The 23,353-nt window shown below is 39.2% G+C and overlaps 1 protein-coding gene across 4 annotated transcripts in view; it reads left to right on the plus strand.

Moving 5' to 3' along the window:
• The window catches only part of ubr3 (ubiquitin protein ligase E3 component n-recognin 3), a 311,396-nt gene that overhangs the window by 5,864 nt on the left and 282,179 nt on the right, over positions 1 to 23,353 (plus strand). For all 4 annotated transcript variants that reach the window (XM_048535342.2, XM_048535343.2, XM_048535344.2 and 1 more), the window contains exons 2-3: positions 5,180 to 5,319; positions 17,743 to 17,910. In XM_048535342.2, the coding sequence (XP_048391299.1) occupies positions 5,180 to 5,319; positions 17,743 to 17,910 (308 nt within the window). The remainder of the gene's footprint in view (positions 1 to 5,179; positions 5,320 to 17,742; positions 17,911 to 23,353) is intronic.

A 23,353-nucleotide genomic window follows, 5' to 3' on the forward strand; every position in this document is an offset into this window, starting at 1 on the left:
CTCATATCCCTCTGAACTTTCCCTATTCATGCACCCTTCCAAATGTTGTAACTGTTAGTGCATCTACCACTTCATCTGGCACTTCATCCCCCTTCAGAATCACCTTCTGTTTTGGGGGAGAAAAGTCACCCCTCAAATCCCTTTTTAAATCTTTCTCTTCTTCACCTTAAAAATATGCCCTCATTTTGAACTTCCCCACCCTAGGGAAAGATCTTTGCTATTCACCATATTTGTGCCCCTCATGATGTTATAAATCTCTATAAAGTAACCTCTCAACCTCCTATGCTTCAGTGGGGAGGAAAAAAAAGCCCAGCCAATCCAGCCTCTCCTTATAACTCCAACCCTCTATTCCTGGTAACATCGTGGTGAATCTTTTCTGAACCCTCCAATTTAATAATAGCTTTCCTGTAGCAGGGCAACTAGAACTGTGCATAGTGTGCCAAAAGTAGCCTCACCAATCTCCTGTACAACCTGAACATGATGTCCCATCTTCTGTATACCTAGTAGTCTGAACAGTGAAGGCAAACGTGCTAAATGCCTTCTTAACCACGCCGTCTTCCTGTGATGCAGCTCTTTAAGAATGGCGTATCTGAATCTCTGTTCTCCAACAGTACCCAGGATTCTACCATTAACTGTATAGCTCCTGCTGTTAATTGTTCTACCAAACTGCAATACCTCACATTTATCGAACTTAAACTCCGTTTGCCGCTCCTCAGCACGGCTGATTTGATAATCTTCAACTACACTTGCCTGCCATTTTCCCATAACCCCCAATTCCTTTACTGATTTTAAAAATATGTTTACCTTAGCCGTGAATATATTTAACAATTCAGGCTCTACAGCCTTCTGCTGAAAATAATTTAAGATTTGCTGCCTTCCTTTTTAGAAGGAATTCCTCCCCCTCTGACTTAAAAGCATGAGCTCTTAATCTAAAAGAATACCCTCTGGCCTGAGACAAGGGGAAACTGCCTTTCTGTATCTAATATATCACATCCCCGAAGGATCTTGTACGCTTCATTTAAGGTTGTTTTCATTCCAAACTCCAATGAGTATGAGGCCAACCTATACTATCGCTTCCTTTTATAAGAAAATTCCTCCATACTTGGGATCAAACTAGCGAGCTTTCTCTGGACTTCCTCCAACGCAATTATACCTTCGCTTATATAGAAACTGTTCATAGCATTCCAGATGCGCTCTGACTAATGCTTGTATAATTTTAATTACAGTTCCCTATTTTTATCCATGTTCTCTTTGAAATAAAGATCAACATTCGATTTGCCTTCCTTCTGCTGGACTAGGATGCTAATATACACTAGGACCCACCAGATCCCTCTGTGCTGCAGCTTTAGGCGGTGTTTCTGAATTTATGTAATATTTAATTCTTCTATTCGTGCCAAGGTGTATAACTTCACACTTTCGCACATTTATATCCCATCTGTCAATTTGACTCAACCTGCCTGTATCCCTCTGTAGACTTGTTTCATCTTCACTACTTACCTTTCTGCCTATTTTTTTCATCATCTGTAGACTTGGTGGTAGTACATTCACTTGTGCCACCCAAGTCGTTACTGTAATTGTGACATTATCACTGAACCCCATGACACCTGATTTGCCATCCTGAAAATGTCCCCTTCAGCCCAGCCCTGTTTCTCCTATTAGTTAGCCATTCCTCTATTGGTGCTAAAAAGTATTTTCTCGTGAAACTGTTCTAAGATGTTACGAAACACGTCCAGTCATAGATGGGACATGAGCTTGGGCTTTCTGGCTCTGACATGGGGCAGTACCACTGTACCATTAGAGGCCTTTCCATCTTAAGTAGCCGTACGTACAGTACCTTTTTTTGAATGCTTTTGGAAACCCAGATTTGTTACATCTAGCCTTCTTCTCTCAACAATGAGCTCATTACAGCCCACTTTTATAAAAAGGGACAAAAGAGCTAAGCCCTTGACGTTGAGACCTTGTAGGTGTGTTTGTGTCTGTGTGCGTGCGATCAGAATGCTGTGACCTTATTGAAATGTGACCTCATTGAAATACTGAAGCTTCTGTTTGTCTTGACCGGATGGATGCTGAGAGATTGGTCTTAGATTCTCTCGCAAATGTAAGGGGTTATCTATTTGAGACATAAGTGACGCATTTCTTCGCTGTGGATTTCTTTATTGCAGATAGTTGTCAAGGCTGTGTTAAGTATATTTAAAGCTGAGAGGTTTTTGTTTCTTTAATCGGACAAGGAAATGAAGATGATTAGATGTGCCATGATCTATTGAATGGTAGAGTGGACTTGATGGGCCAAATGGCCTACTTCTACTCTTAGACTTTTAGTCATGCCTGAGGCACTTTGTGACACTAAAAAACACTAATATATGCCACATTGAAGGGAGTGCTGATTTGTTTGGACATAGTTGACTTGGTGATGCAGCAGATACAGTCATAGCCCATCTCAGTTCTGAGATTAAGATAGTAGACGCTGAATTGTCAGGGCATTGTTGCAAATTTTTTTTCTAAAATTTTGAATGTGGATTAATTTTACCGACATAAAACAAGGTCCTTTGTATTAACATCTGTGGCTTCTGGTGTGTATAGATGCATCTCACTCTAAACTCCACTGATAATTGTTGGTTTCAGGTATAATTCTTAGCACAGTATAGATTGTTTTAATAAATGTTGTTCAGTAGCACAATTAGATCTGATGTTGGCCATTGTGTTCTGAGGCTTTCGTGCACGGCCTAATTGTGAATGATTGGTGTACTGCAGATGTTCAAAGAGATGTGTTGTTTGGTTTCATCTACCAATTCTTGGGATGTACAACCTGCATACCTGACGTCTCATGGCACTGAATTTCACATATGACATTACATGTTTTTGTGGTAGACAAAATGCCTTTTTTTGTTCCTGTTGAACATGCACCTGTGGTGGCAGTACTTTTGATCTCTTAAAGTGCTAGCTAATGTGCTGTTTATGTGTTCTCTTTCCCTGATCATGCAGACTTTTTCACTTTTTTTTTGGTGTATAAAAGATTCTCACTTAAATGTTACTACTATTATATGTGAAAAGTCTAGTCTCCTTCTGGTTCTTTTGACAATTACGGTACCATAAATCTGTGTGTATGAAACAGTTGCCAATGGAAATAGTTTATTTATTTACTTACTGTATCCTGTTGATAAATGAAAAACAACTCTGTTTCTCTAGCCTCTTTTGTGTAATTCAAATTTCTCATCTGTTCGATCATTCTAATAAATCTCCTGAGTTCTCTGCAAGACCCTGTTATACTTCCTAAAGAGGTTTCCATGATCCAGACTGCTTGGTGTACTTAGTTTGCTGCAGTCCTGTTTGCTATTTATCATATTTGCAAGTTTTGTGACGATTGCGAACTTTGAAATGTACCCACATAATCTGATTAACACACATTAATAAATGAGCTAACACGGCGTGAAGCTGGATGAACACAGCAGACCAAGCAGCATCAGAGGAGCAGGAAGGTTGACGTTTTGGGTCGAGACCCTTGTCCTTTCTGACGACCTGAAACGTCAACCTTCCTGCTCCTGTGATGTTGCTTGGTCTGCTGTGTTTGTCCAGCTTCACATCGTTTTATCTCAGATTCTCCAGCCTCGGCAGTTCCTACTATCTTAATAAATGAGCTGTTGTCCTGATACCAAGACAGTGAGAGTACAATGATTTATATTGCTCACTAATCTTAAAAGCCACCTCACCACTGCACAGTTCTGTGCTTTCTGTCTCTTGGTCAGTTCTGTGTATGCGCTGTCCCTTCACCTATAGGTTTCCCCATGGGTTTGCATTTTTCTAACCAGTCCTCATGCAGCTTGAATTTTCATTTGTGCTAATTTTCTTTTGAGTTGAACATTAGATGATGTTGTTGCAGCACTGCTGATGGTATATAATATCATTGGCACTGAAACATGTTTTGTTTACTCAAAGGTATCAGGAGGATAGTGTTACAATTTTCAACTACTGGAATATATTGTCGACAGTGGCAGTATCTAATGGGATCCTGTAATCTGTTTAAACTGGATGAGTAGTCATTCCAGAAAGTGACACCAAATTTGGTGTCAGTGAGGTGCTATGATGGTCATTAGGGGAGGGACTGATACGGCAGCCATGTGTTTAGGTATCACATTTTGAGAACACTAGCTATTATGGCTTTTGGGTACTAAAGGGTTGAAGTGTTAGAAATATTGGGCAGCACCAAGCAAATGATTTAAAATAGAAAGTATACCTTGGTTGAGAAATGTTGGATTCGCATGATTGTTAAAATCCTGGCCTTTTTTTAAAACTGGGAATCTAGATGCTCCAAAGAATACAAATCTTTCTTTAGTGAATTGAGATCTAGAGGGGTGGCAATGGCCTACTGGTGTTAATGCTAGACTAATAATCCAGAGATCCAGGTAATGTTTTGGAGACCCAACTTTGAACCCTGCTTTGGCAGATGATGAATTCAATACATATCTAGAATTGAGACTGTGATCAGGAAACTGTCTGGTTCACTAATGCCCTTCAGAGAAGGAAATCTGCCATCGTCACCTGGTCTGGCCCCTTTATGACTCTGGATCCACACAATGTGGTTGACTCATAACTGTCCTCAGAAATGGCCTAACAAGCCACTCAGTTGTATCAATTGCTGTGAAGTCTCGTTAGGGGAACTAGGGACAAGCAGTAAATGCTGACCAGCCAGAGATGCATGTGACTCCTGTGGGAATAAAATTTGAAAATTTAATGTACCAGATTTATAAACACACAGATTTTGAAATGGATATCTTGTCCAGGTGAAAGAATCAAATTTTGTGAAATAAAGTATTTTGCCAAAGTAAATTTATCTGTACTTTGCCTCAGCAATTCCCTCTCAATCCCAGTTTCGGAAGAGTACCTATTAGACAAAGTCAGTTTTTCCTTCTTTTCCTATATAGAGTCTAACCATTCTTTCTTTTTTTTCTCTTTTATTGTGTGAGTGTAATATCCCAGAAAAGTCTTTACTGTAGACCTTTGTTTTTTAGCAATTACTTTAAAACTATACCATTTCTAATGAAACAAATTTGTTGATGACTGCTCCAGAATTGGAGACTTCAGGTATTAATTCAAGTATTCTGGAGAAATTTCCATGTAGCAGTGTGTTTACAGGACTTGTGCACTTATCAATAAAATAATAACATCTTACAAATTCTTCTAGGTTTTGTAAAAGGCATCGGTTTGCAACAAGTTCAAATATTCCTTCTGTTCCTAATGAACTGATGATGATGTCAGAACATATCCTCCCTCGTGTTATCCTCCATCTTATTCAGCATTTGCGGGACGGCTATAATGAACCAGGTATGGCCACTGTTGTTTTTAAACCTGTAACTATCCATTCTGCAGTCGGGTTAAAAGTGAAGAATAAGCGCTCAAAGTTGATTGTACTGTGTCGTTACCTAGTTTAGGTAGGATGCAAACTCGGCAAGTAAGGATAGAAATTGCGGAGGCTTTGGCTATGGTGTTCTAAACTCAAATGTGAATGTGATGCTTGAGGACTGGCAATGACAAATATTCGAACTTGGAGGATGAGGCCAGTTAGCCTAATGTTTAATAGTGAAGATGCTTTTAGGGATTTTAATCTGTGACGAGATTAACTGTTTAATCAATTACAGATTAATAAATGAAAAATAGAACGGATTTGTTAAAATTAAATGAGTTGTGTTTGACTAATTTTAGGTGAATTATTTGAAATAGTGGGGAGAGTTGATGTGGGTAGTGCAATTTAAATACACACAGAGTTTGAGGTTTGTTGGCTCGCCGAGCTTGTTTCTTGTTTTGCAGACTTATTGTTACCATGCTTGATAACATCCTCCGTGCAGCCTCCAATGAAGCGCCGGTGTATTCTCCCACCTGGTTTTTAAACTCTGGGGTCTGTTGGGATGGATTGCCTCACTTCCAGTTTTCCTTCGTAGTGGAATGTATTTTGGGTCGAGTTCAATGTGTTTATTAATAGCATGCTTTGTGGGGTGCCATCCTTCTAGGAATTCTCGTGTCTGTCTCTGTCTGGCCTGTCCCAGGATCTTGGTGTTGTCTCAGTCGAACTAGTATCTCTCGTTGTCTATGTTGATTTGAGAGGAGTGAGTATTGGTCATGTCATTAAGTCATTCTTAGTCCTAAGGGACTAATTAAGAGTAAAAAAGTAGAATAAGTTGAGCGCTTATTTTTCAAGAAGACAATCTGATTGTTTAACTTCACATATAGAGACAAAATTTGCAAAAGAAAGGAAAGTATGTTCAAGGAGGTGTTATGACTGGGACAGAGAAATGGGTTAAAAATTAAGCAGTTATCTGGACTTAGAAATATACTCCCTTTTAAACCTAACACAGGACCACACTGCAGAAATGATTTCTTTTCAAATTAAAGGGATGAAAAATACCCGCCTTATATCAGCCACTGGCCTGAACAAGGAGAATTTGCTGAACTGTCTTAGTCCACTGGGTTATGAGCTTATGAGCTGATGAGCAGTTGATTGCTGACGGGCATAGATTAATGGAAGAACTCGCAGCCCCAAGTTTTTCACTTTGGATTGAAATCCGACTGGTTCCAAGATTTTGGAAAGTGATCATAGTTTTGTATTTTGGCATTTTACAGGACAGTTGAGGTACTGAGATGTGGTTAATTTGTCAAGTTCCCGAATATTTCAACCAAGAGACAGTTTCAGGAGAGAGTATTGTCTTTATTGCAAGCTTTGAATGATTTTCCATTCCAACTTCGTAAGCTTTTGGAGCAGAATCCAAGACCAGGAAGATTTGCTAAGCAACGGTCTTTAGGTCTGTTCTAATGCCAGGTTTTCCAGTAAAAAGGACAAGAAATTCCGTTGCCTTCTTCGGCTGAATATTCCAAAGTCATTTGACTTTCTGTTTTGGGCAGGTGTCTTACAGCCTACTTTATATTGTTTACCTCATACCTTGGTAACATCTTTGATTTTAATCCAGAAAGTGTCCAAATAATTCAATATCTTTTGAATGTCTATAGATATAAATTTGTACTTCCAACAGAGGTTTTATTCAAATTATAGAACATTGCTTTGGGAAGAATGTTTAGGCTTTGGATTATGTGTTTTCAAAACAACTTACGAAATTGGTATCAGTGGAGTGACGTTGGCTATGTAGATAAATTGGGATTGTTCTCCTTGGAGCAGAAATGGTTGTGAGGAAACTTGAGGGAGGGATTTGAAGTTAATAATCCCCCCCCCCCCCCCCCCCCCCCTTAATGTATAAATTAATTTCTTCTGGAGTAAGGGTCAGTAAGGAGTGTGTATTGGGGAAAGAACCATACGTGACTCTTTTTTTAAAAATGTTCTAGTGAGAGATTGTGATTAGGATACGCTAGAAGTGTAATGGAAACATTTTATTGATAAACTTTCTAAAATTAATTGAATAAATGCTTGGAAGGGGGAAATGTGCTGGGCTGTGGCGTAAGACCTTGAGTGGGATTAAATGGATAGCTGTTTTAAAAGAACTAACATGACCATAATGGGCCGAACAATTTCTGTTTTATATCGCTGATTTGCACTACACAGGAGAAGGTGGTAGCATGGTGTTGTTGGGCTGGTTGTGCAGAGGTGCAGACTAGTATTCTGGGGACACTGGTTCAAACCACCTGGTGGAATTTTAAATGCAATCAGCAGGTCTGTTGTATAGAACTAGTCCAGTAATGGTGCTGTGAAATTGCTGTTAATTATCATAAAATCCCTTCTCATTCTTTAAAGTTTTTAAATGAAGGAAATTTGCCAATCTTGCCTAGTCTGGTGTATGTATAGCTCCATGTTTTACACCAACACAATTCACTCTTTGCTGTCTGAAATGTCATTGCCGGTGATCTTCATATCCCATGAAAGAATAAAGCAGTGGGGAGAGAGGAGAAGAAATGGAATTCAGTAGTCTGCTTTATATTGTCCAAAGTAGAATATTTAGTTTGGTGACGTTTGTCCCTTCTGTTCATAATTTTTTTTTGTTTGAAAATAAAAGGAGTAAGAATGAAGTCACTTTGATTTCAGAGCCTGTTCCACTATTCAGCATAACTGTGGCTACTCTTTTGTCTCAACTCCACCCTTTCTGCACTGTTTCCATTTTTCTTACTATCCAGAAATCTCTGTCTTGAATATACAACTGTGTATTCATGCCCTCTGAAGCATGTATGGGCTAAGAACTGTGGAGAAAACAAACTTAAGGATGACTTAATATGTTTTTTTATCTTAAAGTCATAGGAACACAATAAGTTTGTAAAAACATTGTGAATGTCTTGACAAATTAAGAGAAGCAATGTCCCGGAAGAATTTCCACACAGCAGTAAAGATTAAGATTACATGTAGCTCAGTGTACTGTGTTGTGGTCACGGTTATCATTGCTAGTTTGCACTGAATTAACTCAGCTTTTGTTATATACTGCCATTACCCTTCATTTTATTTGGGCTATGCAGGCCACAGCCAAGTCCCAGAGGACTGGAGGACAGCGTATGTTGTCCCATTGTTTAAGAAGGGTAGCAGAGATAATCTTGAAATTACAAGCCTGTGAGCCTCTCAATGGCGATAGGGAAATGATTGGAAAAGAATCTCCAGAACAAGATCTGTATACATTTAGAAGCAAATGGACTTAATTAACAAGAGCAAGGTTTTGTGGAGGAGAGATTGTGTCTCAGTGACTTGATTCAGGTTTTTGAGGAGGTGATGAAGATGATTAAGTGAAAAGCGATTGATGTTTTCTACTTGGACTTTAGTAAAGCCTTTGACAGGGTCCCTCATGGCAGGGTGAGCTGGCAAGATGGATACAGAGCTAGTTTAGTTATAGGAAACAGGGTAGTGGTGGAGGAATGGGGGATTTTGACTAGTGGTACTATTAGGGATAAGTGCTGGGACCTTTGTTCATGATCTACATAAATGGTTTAGAGGAAAATGTAGTTGGTCTAATTAGTATGTTTGTGGATGATAAAGATTGGTGTAGTTGCATATGGTGAGGAGGATTGTCAGAATACAACAGGATATAGATCAATTGGAAGAATAGGCAGAAAAGTGGCATATGGAGTTCAATCTGGACAACTGTGAGGTGATGCATTTTGGAAAGTCATGTACGGGTATAAATTGTACATTGTAGCACCTTTTTAGGAGTATTGATATGCAGAGGGATCTGGTTTGCAGATTCACAGATCACTGAAGGTGGCAGTGCACGTAGATCAAGTAATAGAAAAGGCTTATGGCATGTTTGCCTTCATTGGAAGGGGCGTTGAGTATAACGATAGACAAATTATGCTACATCTTTATAGAACTTCAGTTAGGCTACACTCTGAATGTTATGTACAGTCTGGTCACCATGCTACCAGAAGGATTTTGAACTTTTGAAAAGGTTACAGAAAAAGTTTAACCAGGATATCTAGTTATGGTATTGGGGAGTTTAGCTATGAAGAAAGGTTGACCGGACTGGGTTTGTTTTCGTTGGAACGTAGGAGGTTGAGGGGTAATCTGATATAAGGTTGCGAATGACATGGATAGAGTAGAAAGTATGAAGCTTTTTCCCAAGGTGGAGGGCTAAATTACTAGGGGATACAGGTTCAAGGTGTGAGGCGGGGTGAAGTTTAAGAGATGTGTGAGGCAAGTTTTTCCACACAGCACGGTGAGTGCCTGGAAAATGTTCCCAGAGGTGGTGGTGGAAGCAGACACAATAGCAGCATTCAAGAAATACCTGGACAAATGCATGAATAGGCAGGGAATAGAGGGATTCCTGTAAAATGAAGAGCATTTTGTTATGGAAGGGCAAAATATGGCAGTGCAGGTTTGGAGGGCTGAAGGGCCTGTTCCTGTGCTGTTGTTCTGTCTGTGAGCTCTGTATGAAAACAAATTTATTGTTCATTAGCGTCCTAGTTTTAACAAAATATTTTGTAATGGTCATTAGTCATGTACAGTTTTGCAACCTGCTCATTAGTGAATTATACAGGCCCAGCAAATGTTCCCCGCTATCTTCACCTGTAAATTGGTTTCCATGGTTCAACTATATTGTCTCGCCTTATCCCCTTAATCGTCATCTTTGTGTAGTGATAAATTGTTTGTACAGGTTAGAAAGGATATTATTGTTACTAATGTTAAGCAAATATCCCCAGATTACACCTTTTCAAGTATTCCATCATGTTAAGAAGTGGTTGTTCACATAATCGCAGTGCTTTTTTCAAGATTGTTAATACATTTTAATAATTAACTTTTTACTAATGTTAACATGCTGCTTTTGGATCCTTGGTCAGGCGCATCTTGAACCAGTAGGGATATCCCAGAGATCCTTCACCCACCAGTTGTTCCAGCAACCCCACATTATGCAAGTAATGGGTGCAAACATACAAACTATCTGACGTAGACTACTTGCCTACTTAAATTTGCTCTGCCATTCAATAAGGTCATGGTTGATCTGTTTGTATTTTGAATTGCACATTGCCATTCCCCCAATTTTAAGATTTGCTTCCCTTGCCTAACAAGAATCTATTAACCTTTTTGGTTTCAAAAAAAAAGTTGAAACAACTTCCACCACATCTGCATTTCTTAGATAATGTTTTACACCTAAAATAAAGCAGGCTGCAACAATTATACTGAAAAGGTTGGAAATAGTCATGGACAAAATTTTATATTTTTAAAAAAAAACCTGACAGGTAGATGTACCTGGGAACAGGCTATTTTGGAATGAGTAATGTGTAATAAGAAAAAATTCAATGAAAGATATTGCAGTTAAGGGATCCTGGCAGGGAGGAATATAACATGGTCGAATTTCAAATTCAGCTTAGGAGAGAGTAACTCTGTGTCCTCAGTTTAAATAAGGAGTATTACAGAAGAAGTAAGAGAATTGTCTAAAGTGGGCTGAGAAGAATATACAAAAGCAGAAGTCAACGGATGAACGGGCAAACATGTTAAATAAATATTTCTTAATGCCAACTAAAACCTATCCTGATCAAAAAAGGAGGACTGCTTGAGAAGGGTGAGCCTACCTGTGGTTAAGAGAGGGTCAAGGGGAGTATCCAATCAAAAACCAAGGCATACGAAATGATGAAAAGGGGTGGTAATGTATGTTTTTTTTCACAACTAACAGTGGAAGACTTAAAAAGCTGGTAAAGAGGAAGAAAATAGGTTATTGAGAATAAGTTGGGTAAGAAATGATAAGAGTTCCTAGTCTTTTTAAAGAGTGTCTGAAGTAAGTGTGGGACCTTAGATGATGCAACTGGGGAATTAATAATGGGAGCAGTGAAGTGGTCAGATAATCCAAACCAATATTTTTGCATTGGTCTTCACAGTGGAGGACACTGTAAACATCCCATTAGAGAATGTATAAACTAACAGATGGAAAGATCTTGTAATCTCCAAGGCAAAGGACAAAATATTTGACAAACTATTGGGATTAAACACAAACTAGAACCTGATGGCTAAATCCAAAGGTTTTAAAGGAAATGGCTGCAAAAATAGCGCAAGGAGGTATAGAGAAGTTGAGTAAATTGGCAGAAATTTGACTGATGAAGTTGAATATAGGAAAGTATAAGGCCATGTGGTTTGGTAGGAAGAATCAATCTGTAATATTTCAATAAAGAGACTCCTAAAAATTGCATCACAGACATTTGGGTGTTCTGGAACGTGAAACAAAAAGTTAGCATGCAGGTGCAAGAAATAGCTAACAATGCAAATGGAATTTTGGCCTTTTATTGACAGCGGGTTTGACTTTTTTTACAAGTAGGAAAATCGTATTACAACTGTACAGAGTGCTGTACCTGGAATATTGTGTATAATTGCCCCCCACCCCCCCATTTTATAAAAATGATATATTGGCATTGGTGGGTGTTTAAAAGAGATCCACTAAACTGATTGATTGCTGGGATAAAGATTGAGCTAAATTGGTTAGGCCTCGAAATAGAGCTGAGAAGAATGATGGGGAATCTTGTTGAAACATACAAGATTCTGAGGAGTCTGGATTGGGTGGTAGTTAAGATGTCTCCACTGGGGGAATCTCAAACTATTAGTTGTCAATGTCTGGCATTCTCCTCCATGGAGGGATATAAAGCTAGATCACTGAAAGTATTTATTGAGGAAGTGGATATATTTTTGAATCCGAGTTATGGAGGGCTATGATGAGCTAATGCGAGAGTGGAGTTGAAGCTTGATATAGACAGCTATGATTGTTGTTGAATGGTGGGGCAGGCTTGAAGGGTTGAATGGACTATTTCTGCTCCCATTTCATATCATATGTTCTACTTGAGCATTCCTGGTTAGGAAATTTTACAAACTGAACTTTCCTACTGATGTAACTGTGCTGTTCTTGAACTGTCTCTGTCTTTCCTAGGAAATAAATTTATATCATGTCTTGTCCAAACTACCTAAAACTTTCAGACCTTGGCTTTTGTAAGGTAACATCAATCCTTGGTTATTTTGAGCCAAAAGGAAGCTACTATTTTCAGTAGTTGCAAACTCTGCATGAGCCTCCTTTTTAAAAACAACCATTAACATTCTAGTTGTGGACAAACTTGATTACTGGGAAGGAATGTCTAACCTTATTTTTAAACACTTCAGAAAAGTAACCGTCCCCATATGCTACTATTTTTAAAAATCAAATTTAAAAACCCAATTAGAAAATTGTATATAGTTCATATGTAGCTCCCATCATGTTGGGAATACCATGAGAAGTGGAAGCCTCTTAAGATTGAGAAGTTTTCGTGGCCGCGAGCAAATTAAAGTTGATAAGGGATTCCAAGCAAAAAGATTTGGAGAGCTGGCAAGAATTTGATTGATACAACTGTGCTACCAGGAGATAGAGGACATCCATTTTTATGCAGGTGGATTATATGCAAAAAAAAAAGTGCTTCCTGATGGGACATTTGGCTAAAATCAGACTAGTGGCTTGAAGAAAATCTTGGTGATCAAGATGTTCAAGTGGATTACCCCACAACAGGAAAAGTGATCTTGGGGGTGATGTAAGTAGAACCATATGAATACTAACATTTTGTAGGTGGAAACGTTTCCACCAGAAATGTTTTTATTAAACCCACCCAAAGGGGCAGGTGGTACGCATGTGAAGCAATGGAAATAATACAAATATATTTTGTGGGTTGAATTATACAGTGAAGGTATGGTATTTCTCAGTTGGGTCTGTCTTGCTGGAAGTAGGCTGTATTCAACAACGTTCTACAGATGATCATGTTGATTTTTTCTGTGGGGACGTTGCATGGAATTGGACCGAAGTGACAGATAAAATTGAAAAGCAAATTGATGATTGAAGTCATGCTTTGGTGCCTTTAAAATACACCTCTGGATTTCAAATCAGGAATGACTTGGAAAGTGTTAACCATATTTTGATAAATTGGTCCAGGTCCTCCCAAAGATGAATTTGCACCCAGGGAAGAAATAAATTGATCAAACTTCTTGAACCAGACAATTAAATTGGTTCTACATGTAGACAAGACCTGATGCCAGTTAGGACATATAATAAGCCATCATCCAAAACTGTGGTTGCAATTCTGAAAATAAATGTGAGTTCCCATAAACCATCAGTGTTAAAACTGGAGTGACATTTCTGGAGATTTCCTTTTATCAGGAATTAAAACACACTATGTTGTAAATTGAAATACATTGGCATTGGTAAATGAGCTAATTTTATTTTTCAGAAGTAATTTTCTGCTTATTGTATCTCCTCCTCATCGCTAGTCCTGCTTACTGCTATAGATCCTTGCCCTTGCAACATATTTTCTCTCCCCTGGATAGACAGGGGCATCCTGCACAAGTAAAGGCTGGGCATGGGGAGTTATTGCACTTTTGAAGTCTCGGCATAACAAGCGGCTTGGAGTCAGAAGATAGGTCAAAAATGGTGCCAGTCGGTCTGATAATCAATGCAATTACAAGTCTTATTAACTACTAGGAAAATAATTCCTTGTATATTATCGACTTTCAGCATTTTTTTCTGGAATTTCTCCCAGGCTTTGACTGGCTGAACCTATAAGTATTGCCTCTTAACAACTTAAGTTGCCTGACATTCCCTGTACTGATTTTCTGAACTCCTGTCACAGATGGGGAGTGCTATTTTCTGTTATCCATGATTCTTCGTAGATATTGGCTGAACATTTGGTGCAATTTTTTTCAGGGACACTGATCTTTTGAGAATGTGTGTGCTTACTGTAAATCTTTCTTTTCCTCTAACTGTTTCCAAAATCTGCATTTTCACGCTTAAGTAATTCTAGAACTATAGAATTCTAAAGGCCATAATTGGGCCTGAAGCTGCTCCAGTGTCTCAATTTTGTGTATGGCTTTGGTCAAGGGTCTGGTTTGTCAAAAGTTGGTGGATCAGGCACTTGTCTCTGTCTTTTGTTTCTATGGGTGCTGCACTGACCATTGCTCAGACTATCCTCACTTGGAAGGGCCAGCTACATAGCCATCATTTGGGCTGTTGAATGCAGGGGATCATAGCAGGGTGGAGTTTCCAAGCCAGATCATGGACCATACCTGTCCCAACACTTATATTTTTATTGTCCTTGTTTCCCAAGTCTACCTTGCCCAAATTGGAATAATCTTGGGAGCAGTCGCCCAGTGGAGGCCCCGGTCATCTTGTTAAGTCCAGTGAACATAATCCAAAGTTCATCTTCCCTGTTAACAACCATTTTCTCACCTGAGTTAATCTTTTTACCTCTACATTTTTCTGAGTAGTAGTCATTCCCTGCTCTCTTCATATGGTCTTCCCACTGCTCTTTGCGTGGGGTCCATGAAGAATCCCAGCTTTCCTTTGCCATTTTGTTTATCCTTATTCACCAAGAATTTGGTGGATGACCCTGTGGTCCCTATTTTGAGCACTATCTGGGACTGTTCCTTCTTTGAAGCCTGACTATCACTAATTCCCTGTGGGGGAAATGGGCCTGTCTTTTGTTTTACCCTGCAATTATTCTTTATTCCTTGTGTGAATGGACCACTGACCTTTTTTGTGATGTCACCTGGTATACCCTGAACAGTATTACTTTCTTCTCTACCTGTGGAACTGATTCTGGAGCTGTTCCCTCTTTTTGGTCCTGTAGTCTTGTACTTTGGCTCAGATTTTTGAGTGGTGCACCGGCTTCCCATCCTGAAAACTGCCTATCTAACAGGTGGTAAAGTAAGCATACTCACCCCTCCACCATTGATGTTTGATTCGGCACCAAGGTTTGAGCCTTCTGGAATCTATTGACTATGCCAGTTGTGGTGGTCAGAAATTGATCTTGGCTCTGTCCTCTGCAACTGGACCCTCAGTTTTCTGATCAGTAGACTGCAATCAGTGAAGATAGGTAACTGTGGCTGCTCCACAATAACACTCAACACTGGAGACCCCCAAGGATGCAACGTCAGACCCCTGTTGTACTCCCTATAAACACCCACAGCTGTGTTGCCAAATTCCAAATGAATGCAATCTACAGGTTGGCTGATGTCACTGCCATGGTGGCATAGATATCTAACAACAATGAGTCAGAAGAGAAGTAGAGAGACTAGTGATGTGGTGCAATGAAAGCAATTTTTCTCTGACATCAAAAACTAAAGAGCTGATCATTGACTAGAGAAAGAAAGAAAGAAGAATATGCCTCCATCTACATCAATGGAAGGGGGGTGGAGAGTGCAGAGTTCCTCAGGGTGATGATAACCGACAATCTGTTCTGGATTTGCCATGTAGATGCAACAGTCAAGAAGGTGCAACAATGCCTCTTCCTCAGGTGGCTCAGGAAATTTTGGCATGCCCATAAGGTCTCTCACCAGCTTCTGCAGGTGCACCATTGAAAGCATTCTGTCTAGGTGCATAATGGACTGGTATGGCAACTGCACTGCCCAGGGCCCTAAGACTGCAGAAGATCATGAGCTCAGCTCAGAACATGACAGAAGCCATCCTTCCATTCATGGACTGTATTTACATGGCTCGCTGCCAATATTACCAGGGTGCGATGGATCATTGATAATCTCTTATAATTCTTCCATCAGGCAGAAGAGAGGAGTCTGAACACACAAATGACCAGGTTCAGGAACAGCTTCTTCCCAACTATTATTAGACTGAATGGATTCTCTTGCCTCAAATAAATAAGAATTGATCTTGCTTATGTGATCTCACCTAGCACATACCCGTGCAATGTAGCCTGTACCTCCTGAGTTGCCTTGATCTGTACTGCTCGTGAACAAAGCTTTTCACTGTGCTTTGCTACTTGTAACAATAAATTCATCCAACACTGAGCCTGCAGCATCAACTAAGTGATGACTTTTTTTTGAGCAAAGGCTTGGGAGAAGGTATTGGTCACTCCAAAGAACTCAGTGCTACAGAATTTTCAGCACCTGTTTATAGTTCATAACTCTTTAGTTTTGCTGCAATGTTTTGTGATAGCTATTCGCTATTAACTGCACAACACCAGCATGTACACCATGTGAATTTTACAACCGTAGGAATGAGTTGAATTTTATAGACACAGCAGATGTTCCTTAATCTCAAATGTCTACTATGGAATTTGGCTCCTCTTATTGGCTTTCTCTATGTAGCCATGAAAAATATGTTCACACAATCTGAGGTTTTTATTGTTACAATTGCTGAGCTGACATTCCAGACTGCCCTCTGTCAAGTATTCATCATGCTAGGCAGAGACCTGCTTGACTACAACAATGCTAACCCACCTAGGGGGAGGTGATGGCCTAGTGGTATTATCACTGGACTCCTAATCCAGAGGCCCAGATAATGTTCTGGGGACCTGGGTTCGATTCCTGCCACGGCAGAAGGTGGAAATTGAATTCAATAAATAACTGGAATTAAGAATCAAACGATGACTGTGAATCCATTGTCAATTGTTGGAAAAACCCATCTGGTTCACTCATGCCCTTAGGGAATGAAACTGCTATCCTTACCTGGTCTGGCCTACATGTGACTCCAGACCCTCAGTAATGTGGTTGACTCTGGGCAATTAGGGATGGGCATTAAATGCTGCCTAGCTAGCGACACCCTCATCCTGTCAACGAATAAAGAAAAACTTGATATATTTTAATATTAACCCTTCTGATATTAGCTCCCTCTGACCCTCTTTTCATGAGAAGAGAAAAATGATGATGCATACAAAGGGTGATATTTATCAGTGCACGTCTTACTGAACTGATCAAAAGCTATTTTCTCATTTTCCCCTTGTAGAAATGTGGATATTCATCCCATGATGTTACTGAACTTGAATGATTCAATCTTGCACTGTTCTATTCTAACCCAGATAATGTGGAACTGTATCGTGTGCTTTGATAGTACCCTTCAGATTTGTCCTGACTTTTTCAACAATTTTCACCCATTTGTCTTGAACTGCAGTCATTGAATTTAGAATATCATTTAGGATTAATCTTTTTTTCCATCTGGTGTCTTGCAAACCTCAAGAAATGCTTTCTTTTCCATTCTGAAGCATTCAGGCTTTCTTCATAGCACTTACTTCTGATACTTTAATCATCTTAGTCATCCTTCTGTGCATTGCTTCAAAGACCTAGACATTATCTTTTTTTGTTTCTGTAGCAAAAACAGAAAACTACTTACTGCCATCCAGCTTAAACTTCTCAGATTTGGCCAAGTAATTTGACGTTACCTAAGAAAGGTGAATTGCTGATTTGCACAGACTGGATGTGGTTAGAATCCATAATTTATTATTCTCGGTATAGCCTGAAAATAAGTCTACAATTTATTATGCGGTACAGTTATAAATTTTATTTTGATGAAAATGTCCTGTCTGTTTCTACTTCCTCTGTAGTTTCTGATCTGGCAACTGAACGAGATCTCCAGAAGACACTCCAACAGATGGAACCCCTGATTTCTCTTCTGGAAGATCTGACTAAGATGGGAGGAGCAATGCGATCCATCTTGACCAGAGTCCTTACTAATCATCAGATATACAAAGACCTTTGCACTGGTGATTTTTGTAAGTCTCTAGTTTATAAAATGCCTTGACATTAGAAATATTTAACACGCAATTTAGTAAAATTTGTGTTACAAAGTACAGATAGCAAATCTTGAAAATCCATTATCCTAGTTGGATTGAGTTGAAGTTGTTCTGTAACATAACTAATAGTGTGACAGTACAGTTAGGTTAATTGTCTAGAAAAGCTAGCTGTGTGTGTGGGGAAATACTGCTTTAAGCTATGTACATCTTGTCTGTCACTTCAGTGTACCTATCTGTTTACCTGCTGGGCCAAAGAAATGAGGTGTTCTGATTGGTAAACATATCCTGTTAAGATAAGGGTCTAGGCCCGAAACGTCAGCTTTTGTGCTCCTAAGATGCTGCTTGGCTTGCTGTATTCATCCAGCTTCACACTTTGTTATCTCGATTCTTCAGCATCAGCAGTTCCCATTATCTCTGAATTAAACAGTGGTTTCCATTAGTTGGCTTTCATTCGAGCATTTGAGCCCAATGAAGGGCACTATAGTTCAGGAAATAAACATCTGAACCACTTTTTATTGTCTATTGAATGTCAAAAGCATTGGCAAAATATGCATTAAATTAACTTGTGACTTTACATTTTAGTTCTCTGTCAATCTACTTATTTAGCTCGGATCATTTTTTTTAATTTCCAAGAATTTCAGTTGTTTTGGAAAACCTTGCTCAGTACCTTGAACAAGTTAATATCAAATGGGCTTCCATCTCCAGATCCTTAACCTTTCCAATATCGCTGTTTATTGATGGCAAACCTCTTTCTTTTGTAATGTAAACATATCTTCAAGAATATTTCGCCCTAGTCTTGCCATTTGTGTTGGGGGAGTTGTAGGTCATTACTCCAAATTTATACCTAATAATGTGAATTTACAGCAGTTATAAATACTGACGCTGCTATGCTTCTGTAATACTGTCGGTCTTGCTTCCAGAGGCAAGAAATTTTGGCAGTTTTTCAAACCATATATCTGACTCAGCATTTATTGGATACTTGGTTTGCTGTTTCTGTGGACCTTGTGGTTATTGTGGAGCTGCTTGGTTTTATTAACATACTGTACACTGAAAAAATCATGGTTACTGAGGCCATGCTTCATGGCAGTGTTTCCTTTTTATTTCATGGAATATGAGATCCCTTTTACATTTTTTTTTCCTCCACGTAACTGCAATCTGCAGCATTTAAAGGGCCTAACTTGTACCTACGGACTTGAGGTTGCTGCAAGCCTAGACAAACTGCAGAGAATGATGCTGTCAGGACAGAAGCAGTGTTTCCTTGTGATATGTGCACAAACATGGTTGTGCATCTCTTAAAGTGACTGTCCAGAGCAACAAGCTGACAACAACATATATCACACTGAAGTTGGAAGGAATATTGCTTTTAGAACAATGCATTTATGCAATTGTGTGATGTGGCTTATTAGCATGGAAAGGAAAAGGGGCTATGATGCAGCCTGTCTATTTTTTTTTCCTTCTCTCTTTTGGAGGTCTTCCCATTCATGTTGTTAACTGTTGGTGTGATATCGAAAACGGCAAGGTGGAAAGATTCTTACTATTCTGTATATTTGAAGCTTGTAAAGGGAGATCAAGTCTACCAGGGACCTGCTTGCTCTGAAACCACATTGTACCTTTTTAGTTTCTGATGGAGCCTAACTAAAAAGGCTAACAAAGTTCTTGCTGGTGAATCTGAGGAATGAGATGCCCCAGAAGTTGTAGCAAGTCCTTCAATTGTCCGTGTTCATAATGTGATGATGGTTGCATCACCCACAACCTTTGGGCCAGATCCTTGTCTGTAGCAGAAGAACGCAGTATTGTGATAGTGTGGCAGTAGATGGAACTTGGTATACTTGAATAGCAGAGAAAATAATCTGTCCTTTTTCAGGTTCTGTCCTTGCTGTTAGGCAGTGACCTGATATTTTTGAACTCCAGTAATAAAGCTTTTGTATCAATCATATGGGATAGGCAGCTGTAGAATATCAGCAAGCATTGTCAGAGAGAGATCCGTTTCATGAGTGTAGCTTGGAATAGTGCATTGCTAACTGACAATTTGCTTGTTCCTGACTGAAAGCTCTTCTATCTGCAGAGTTCAAAGCATCAACCTTTGGTGATGGTCGATTGAAGTGTTGTTTTGATATTGCCATACATATTGTGAATGCTTTCAAAAAGCATTTATTTGTGTTGACTGACTACTTATTGACATGATACCTTTGCTGTTTTCTACACAAATCCTGGTGAGATCCCCTGTGATTCAGCCTCCAGCTATAAGGTGTCCATTGCCATTTGTTATTGTGAAGAATGCTACATGAGTTCTTGGTGATTCAGAGGCTGGGTACTAGCAGGAGACAGTCGGATGGAGGGAATAGCATATTTTTCTTGAGCTGGTCATGTAGAGAAATGATGATAGCAATGTTGGAAGCTGGGGAAAGAATAAAGTCTGAGATGCTGTAGTTGGATATATATTTGTTGTCTTGAAGGTAGCATGATGTTAGCTTGGAGTATCCTTAACCCAGTGTTTAGAATTGGGATCCATGATGGATGGGGAGCCATTTGAAAGGAATAATATTGATTTGGGCTATGGAGCATGGCTTCCTAGTAGAATGGGCCAGTAATCTTTTTATTTTCAGCAAGATGTATAGTGAGCTCGGGTGTGTGTGGTAGTAGAGCAGTCAAGAACTGTAACAGGAAAACTAAAGACTAAATGTGGTGAAGTGGAGTTTGAGGATATTGTCATTCCGGTCCTAACCTTTGTAGACTGCAACATAATTATTTCTGAATTTTAAAGTGTCCTTTATCATTTATTCTTCTGTTTGCATCTATTGATAAATCGCATTTGGAACTGCAAGGATTGGTAAGGGGTCGATCACATCCAAAGAGTTTGGTTACAGTTATCCATTGCACCATTGATTATGTTCCTTCTTCTCCTGTGTTTTTGTTACTGTCTCTTTATCTTTAAGTTTTTCTGTACTTTCTGTTTTTCTTCTCTTGAAATGTTATATTTCTTTTGAGCTATAGTGGGAAAGATCAAATTTGATGATCATCACCAGATATGTGCTGCTTGTGTTATCTCGGTAGCTTAGCACTACCTACGACTTCATGCTGCTGCTTTTTATTGTTTTGTTTGTCTATTTTCCCTCCCCTACATCCCCACCTGCTGCTGACCTTTTGCCTCTTGGATCATTTGACTCGATTTCCTTGTTCTCTCTATTCTATTCAGTGCCCGATTCCCAGAAACGTTCTTATTTTTTTAAACCCTTTTCTTACCCTTAACATTTCTGCTGTACCTCTGTTGATCCTCCTGATTAGCTGCATTGACTGTTACTCCTCAGTCCTACTAGTCTGGTCGTAAACCTCTATTTCTCCTTTATTGGTTTCCTTCTTCCATTTTGGTTTCATATTTTTAGTTGGGATTGCTATTAGTCTCCAGCAGCAGGGCAATTCCACAATCTGAGCATGTTTAGAATTTTCTGTCATGTCCATGTGATAGTGACAATCTGATCCATAATTGGAAGTATGCATCATGTCATATGTGAAAAGTTATCTGAAAGGTTATTTGGATACAAATCTACAAAATGAATTTTAAGTGAAGCTTCATAGATTACCAATTTTTAATTTTTTTAGCCAAGAGAGTGCAAAGTAAGATGACCTGGACATGGCAATATTTCCTTTGAATTTTTTTCAGTTTAAAAAAAAATTGAACTTTGGAAGATTTTCAGTGAATAAAGTGATTTTGTTAATCATCATTGGTCTTTTCATAATTATTAAACAATTAGGGAAACTATTGGAGAAAATTCTGAAGGAGTGAATTAATACCCACTTTGAAAGGCGTGATGGGGTAATTAGGTATAGTCAGCATGGCTTTGTCAGAGGGGGGGTCATGTCTAATGAATTTCCTAGAATTTTGCAAAAATGTGAGGTTCAGTGAAATTCAGCTGAACTTCACATAAACTGTATCTTCAAAGCTTTTGGCAAGGTCCCACATGGTACTCTAGTTGAGAAGGTTAAAGCAAATGTAGGGCACCGGACCTGAAACGTTAACTCTGTTTTCTCCTTCACAGATGCTGCCAGACCTACTGAGCTTTTGCATCAACTTTGTTTTTGGATCAGAAACTGGCTTAGTAATAGGACACCAAAGGGTAATGGTAGAAGCAGTGTCCCACAGGGATCATTAATGGGACCCTATTGTTTGTTATATACCTAAATGATGAAGATGTGGGTGGAATATTGAGCAAATTTTCAGACACCAGGTTTACAGAAGGATAAAGATAGTTGGTCAGATGGGTATTCAACCTTGATAAGTGCTCATTGATGCTTATAAGAAGCAGCAAGATGGGGGAGTATTTAATGAATGGCAGGACACTGGGTAGTTTAGATGAGCAGAGGGATTTTTGGGGTAATTATTCAGAGATCTTGAAGTTGGTAGATCCCGTGAAAAGGATAGTTAAGAAGGCATATGGGAAACATGCTTGTATCAGTCTTGGCATAGATATAAGAACAAGGAGATAATGTTGGTGTTGTACAGAGCATTGGCCAGGACACTGCTGGAGTACTGTGTGCAGTTCTTGTTATCTCGCCACGAGAAGGATGTGATAGCACTAGAAGGGGTACAGAGGAGGTTCAACAGACTACTGTGTGGGATGGAGAAATTTGAGCTGTAAGGAGAGACTAGACAGACTTAAACTTTTAAAAGTTAAAAAATTCAAGCTGACAAAATACTCATGTCCAGGTGATCTTGCAGTGCGCTCTCAGCTCAAAAAAAACTTAACGTGATAATTTGTTTTCTCTGTTCCAGAGAAGACTGAGGGGAAATGATTTGAATTGTATAAGATTTGAGGGGTATGGACAGCCTGACTAGAAAGTAGCTGTTCCCGCAGTAGAGAGGTCAATCACTAGAGGGCATAGATTTAGGCTAAGACTCAAGAGATTCAGGGAGGATTTTGGAAAACTTTTTTTTCACTCGGCAGTTGGAGGGAATATGGAATGCACTGCTTGGGAAGGTACATGTTGCAACCTTTCTCAAAAAAAATTTGGACGGCCCTTCAAATATCATAACCTTCAGAGATATGAAACGAGTGCAGGAAATTGGGAATAGCATGCCTTCAAGTGGTAGTTATGTCAGTGCAGATTTGATGGGTTGAAGAGCCTTTTCTGCACTATATGAATCTATGAATTCTGACCTAAGATGATGATCTCAGTACCTCATGTGCTTTGAAATTTACACTGTTATTCAAACTCTAAACATACAAAAAGGTACCAGATCCCGTATTTGCATGTGACTACAGTTTTGGATCCAGCTGGCATTTGACGATGGAACTCCAGTAATCAGGATGGGTTTTAGTAAATAGGTCAGGAAGTCATCATGAGACTTAATAGCTCTGGTAGGAGCTGGAGGAAGACCTTAGTGAATGTTAGTTTCACCTGATGGTTTAATGTTGTTTCTGAC

This window comes from Stegostoma tigrinum, chromosome 7 (assembly GCF_030684315.1).
Source record: "Stegostoma tigrinum isolate sSteTig4 chromosome 7, sSteTig4.hap1, whole genome shotgun sequence".
Taxonomy (NCBI): domain Eukaryota; kingdom Metazoa; phylum Chordata; class Chondrichthyes; order Orectolobiformes; family Stegostomatidae; genus Stegostoma; species Stegostoma tigrinum.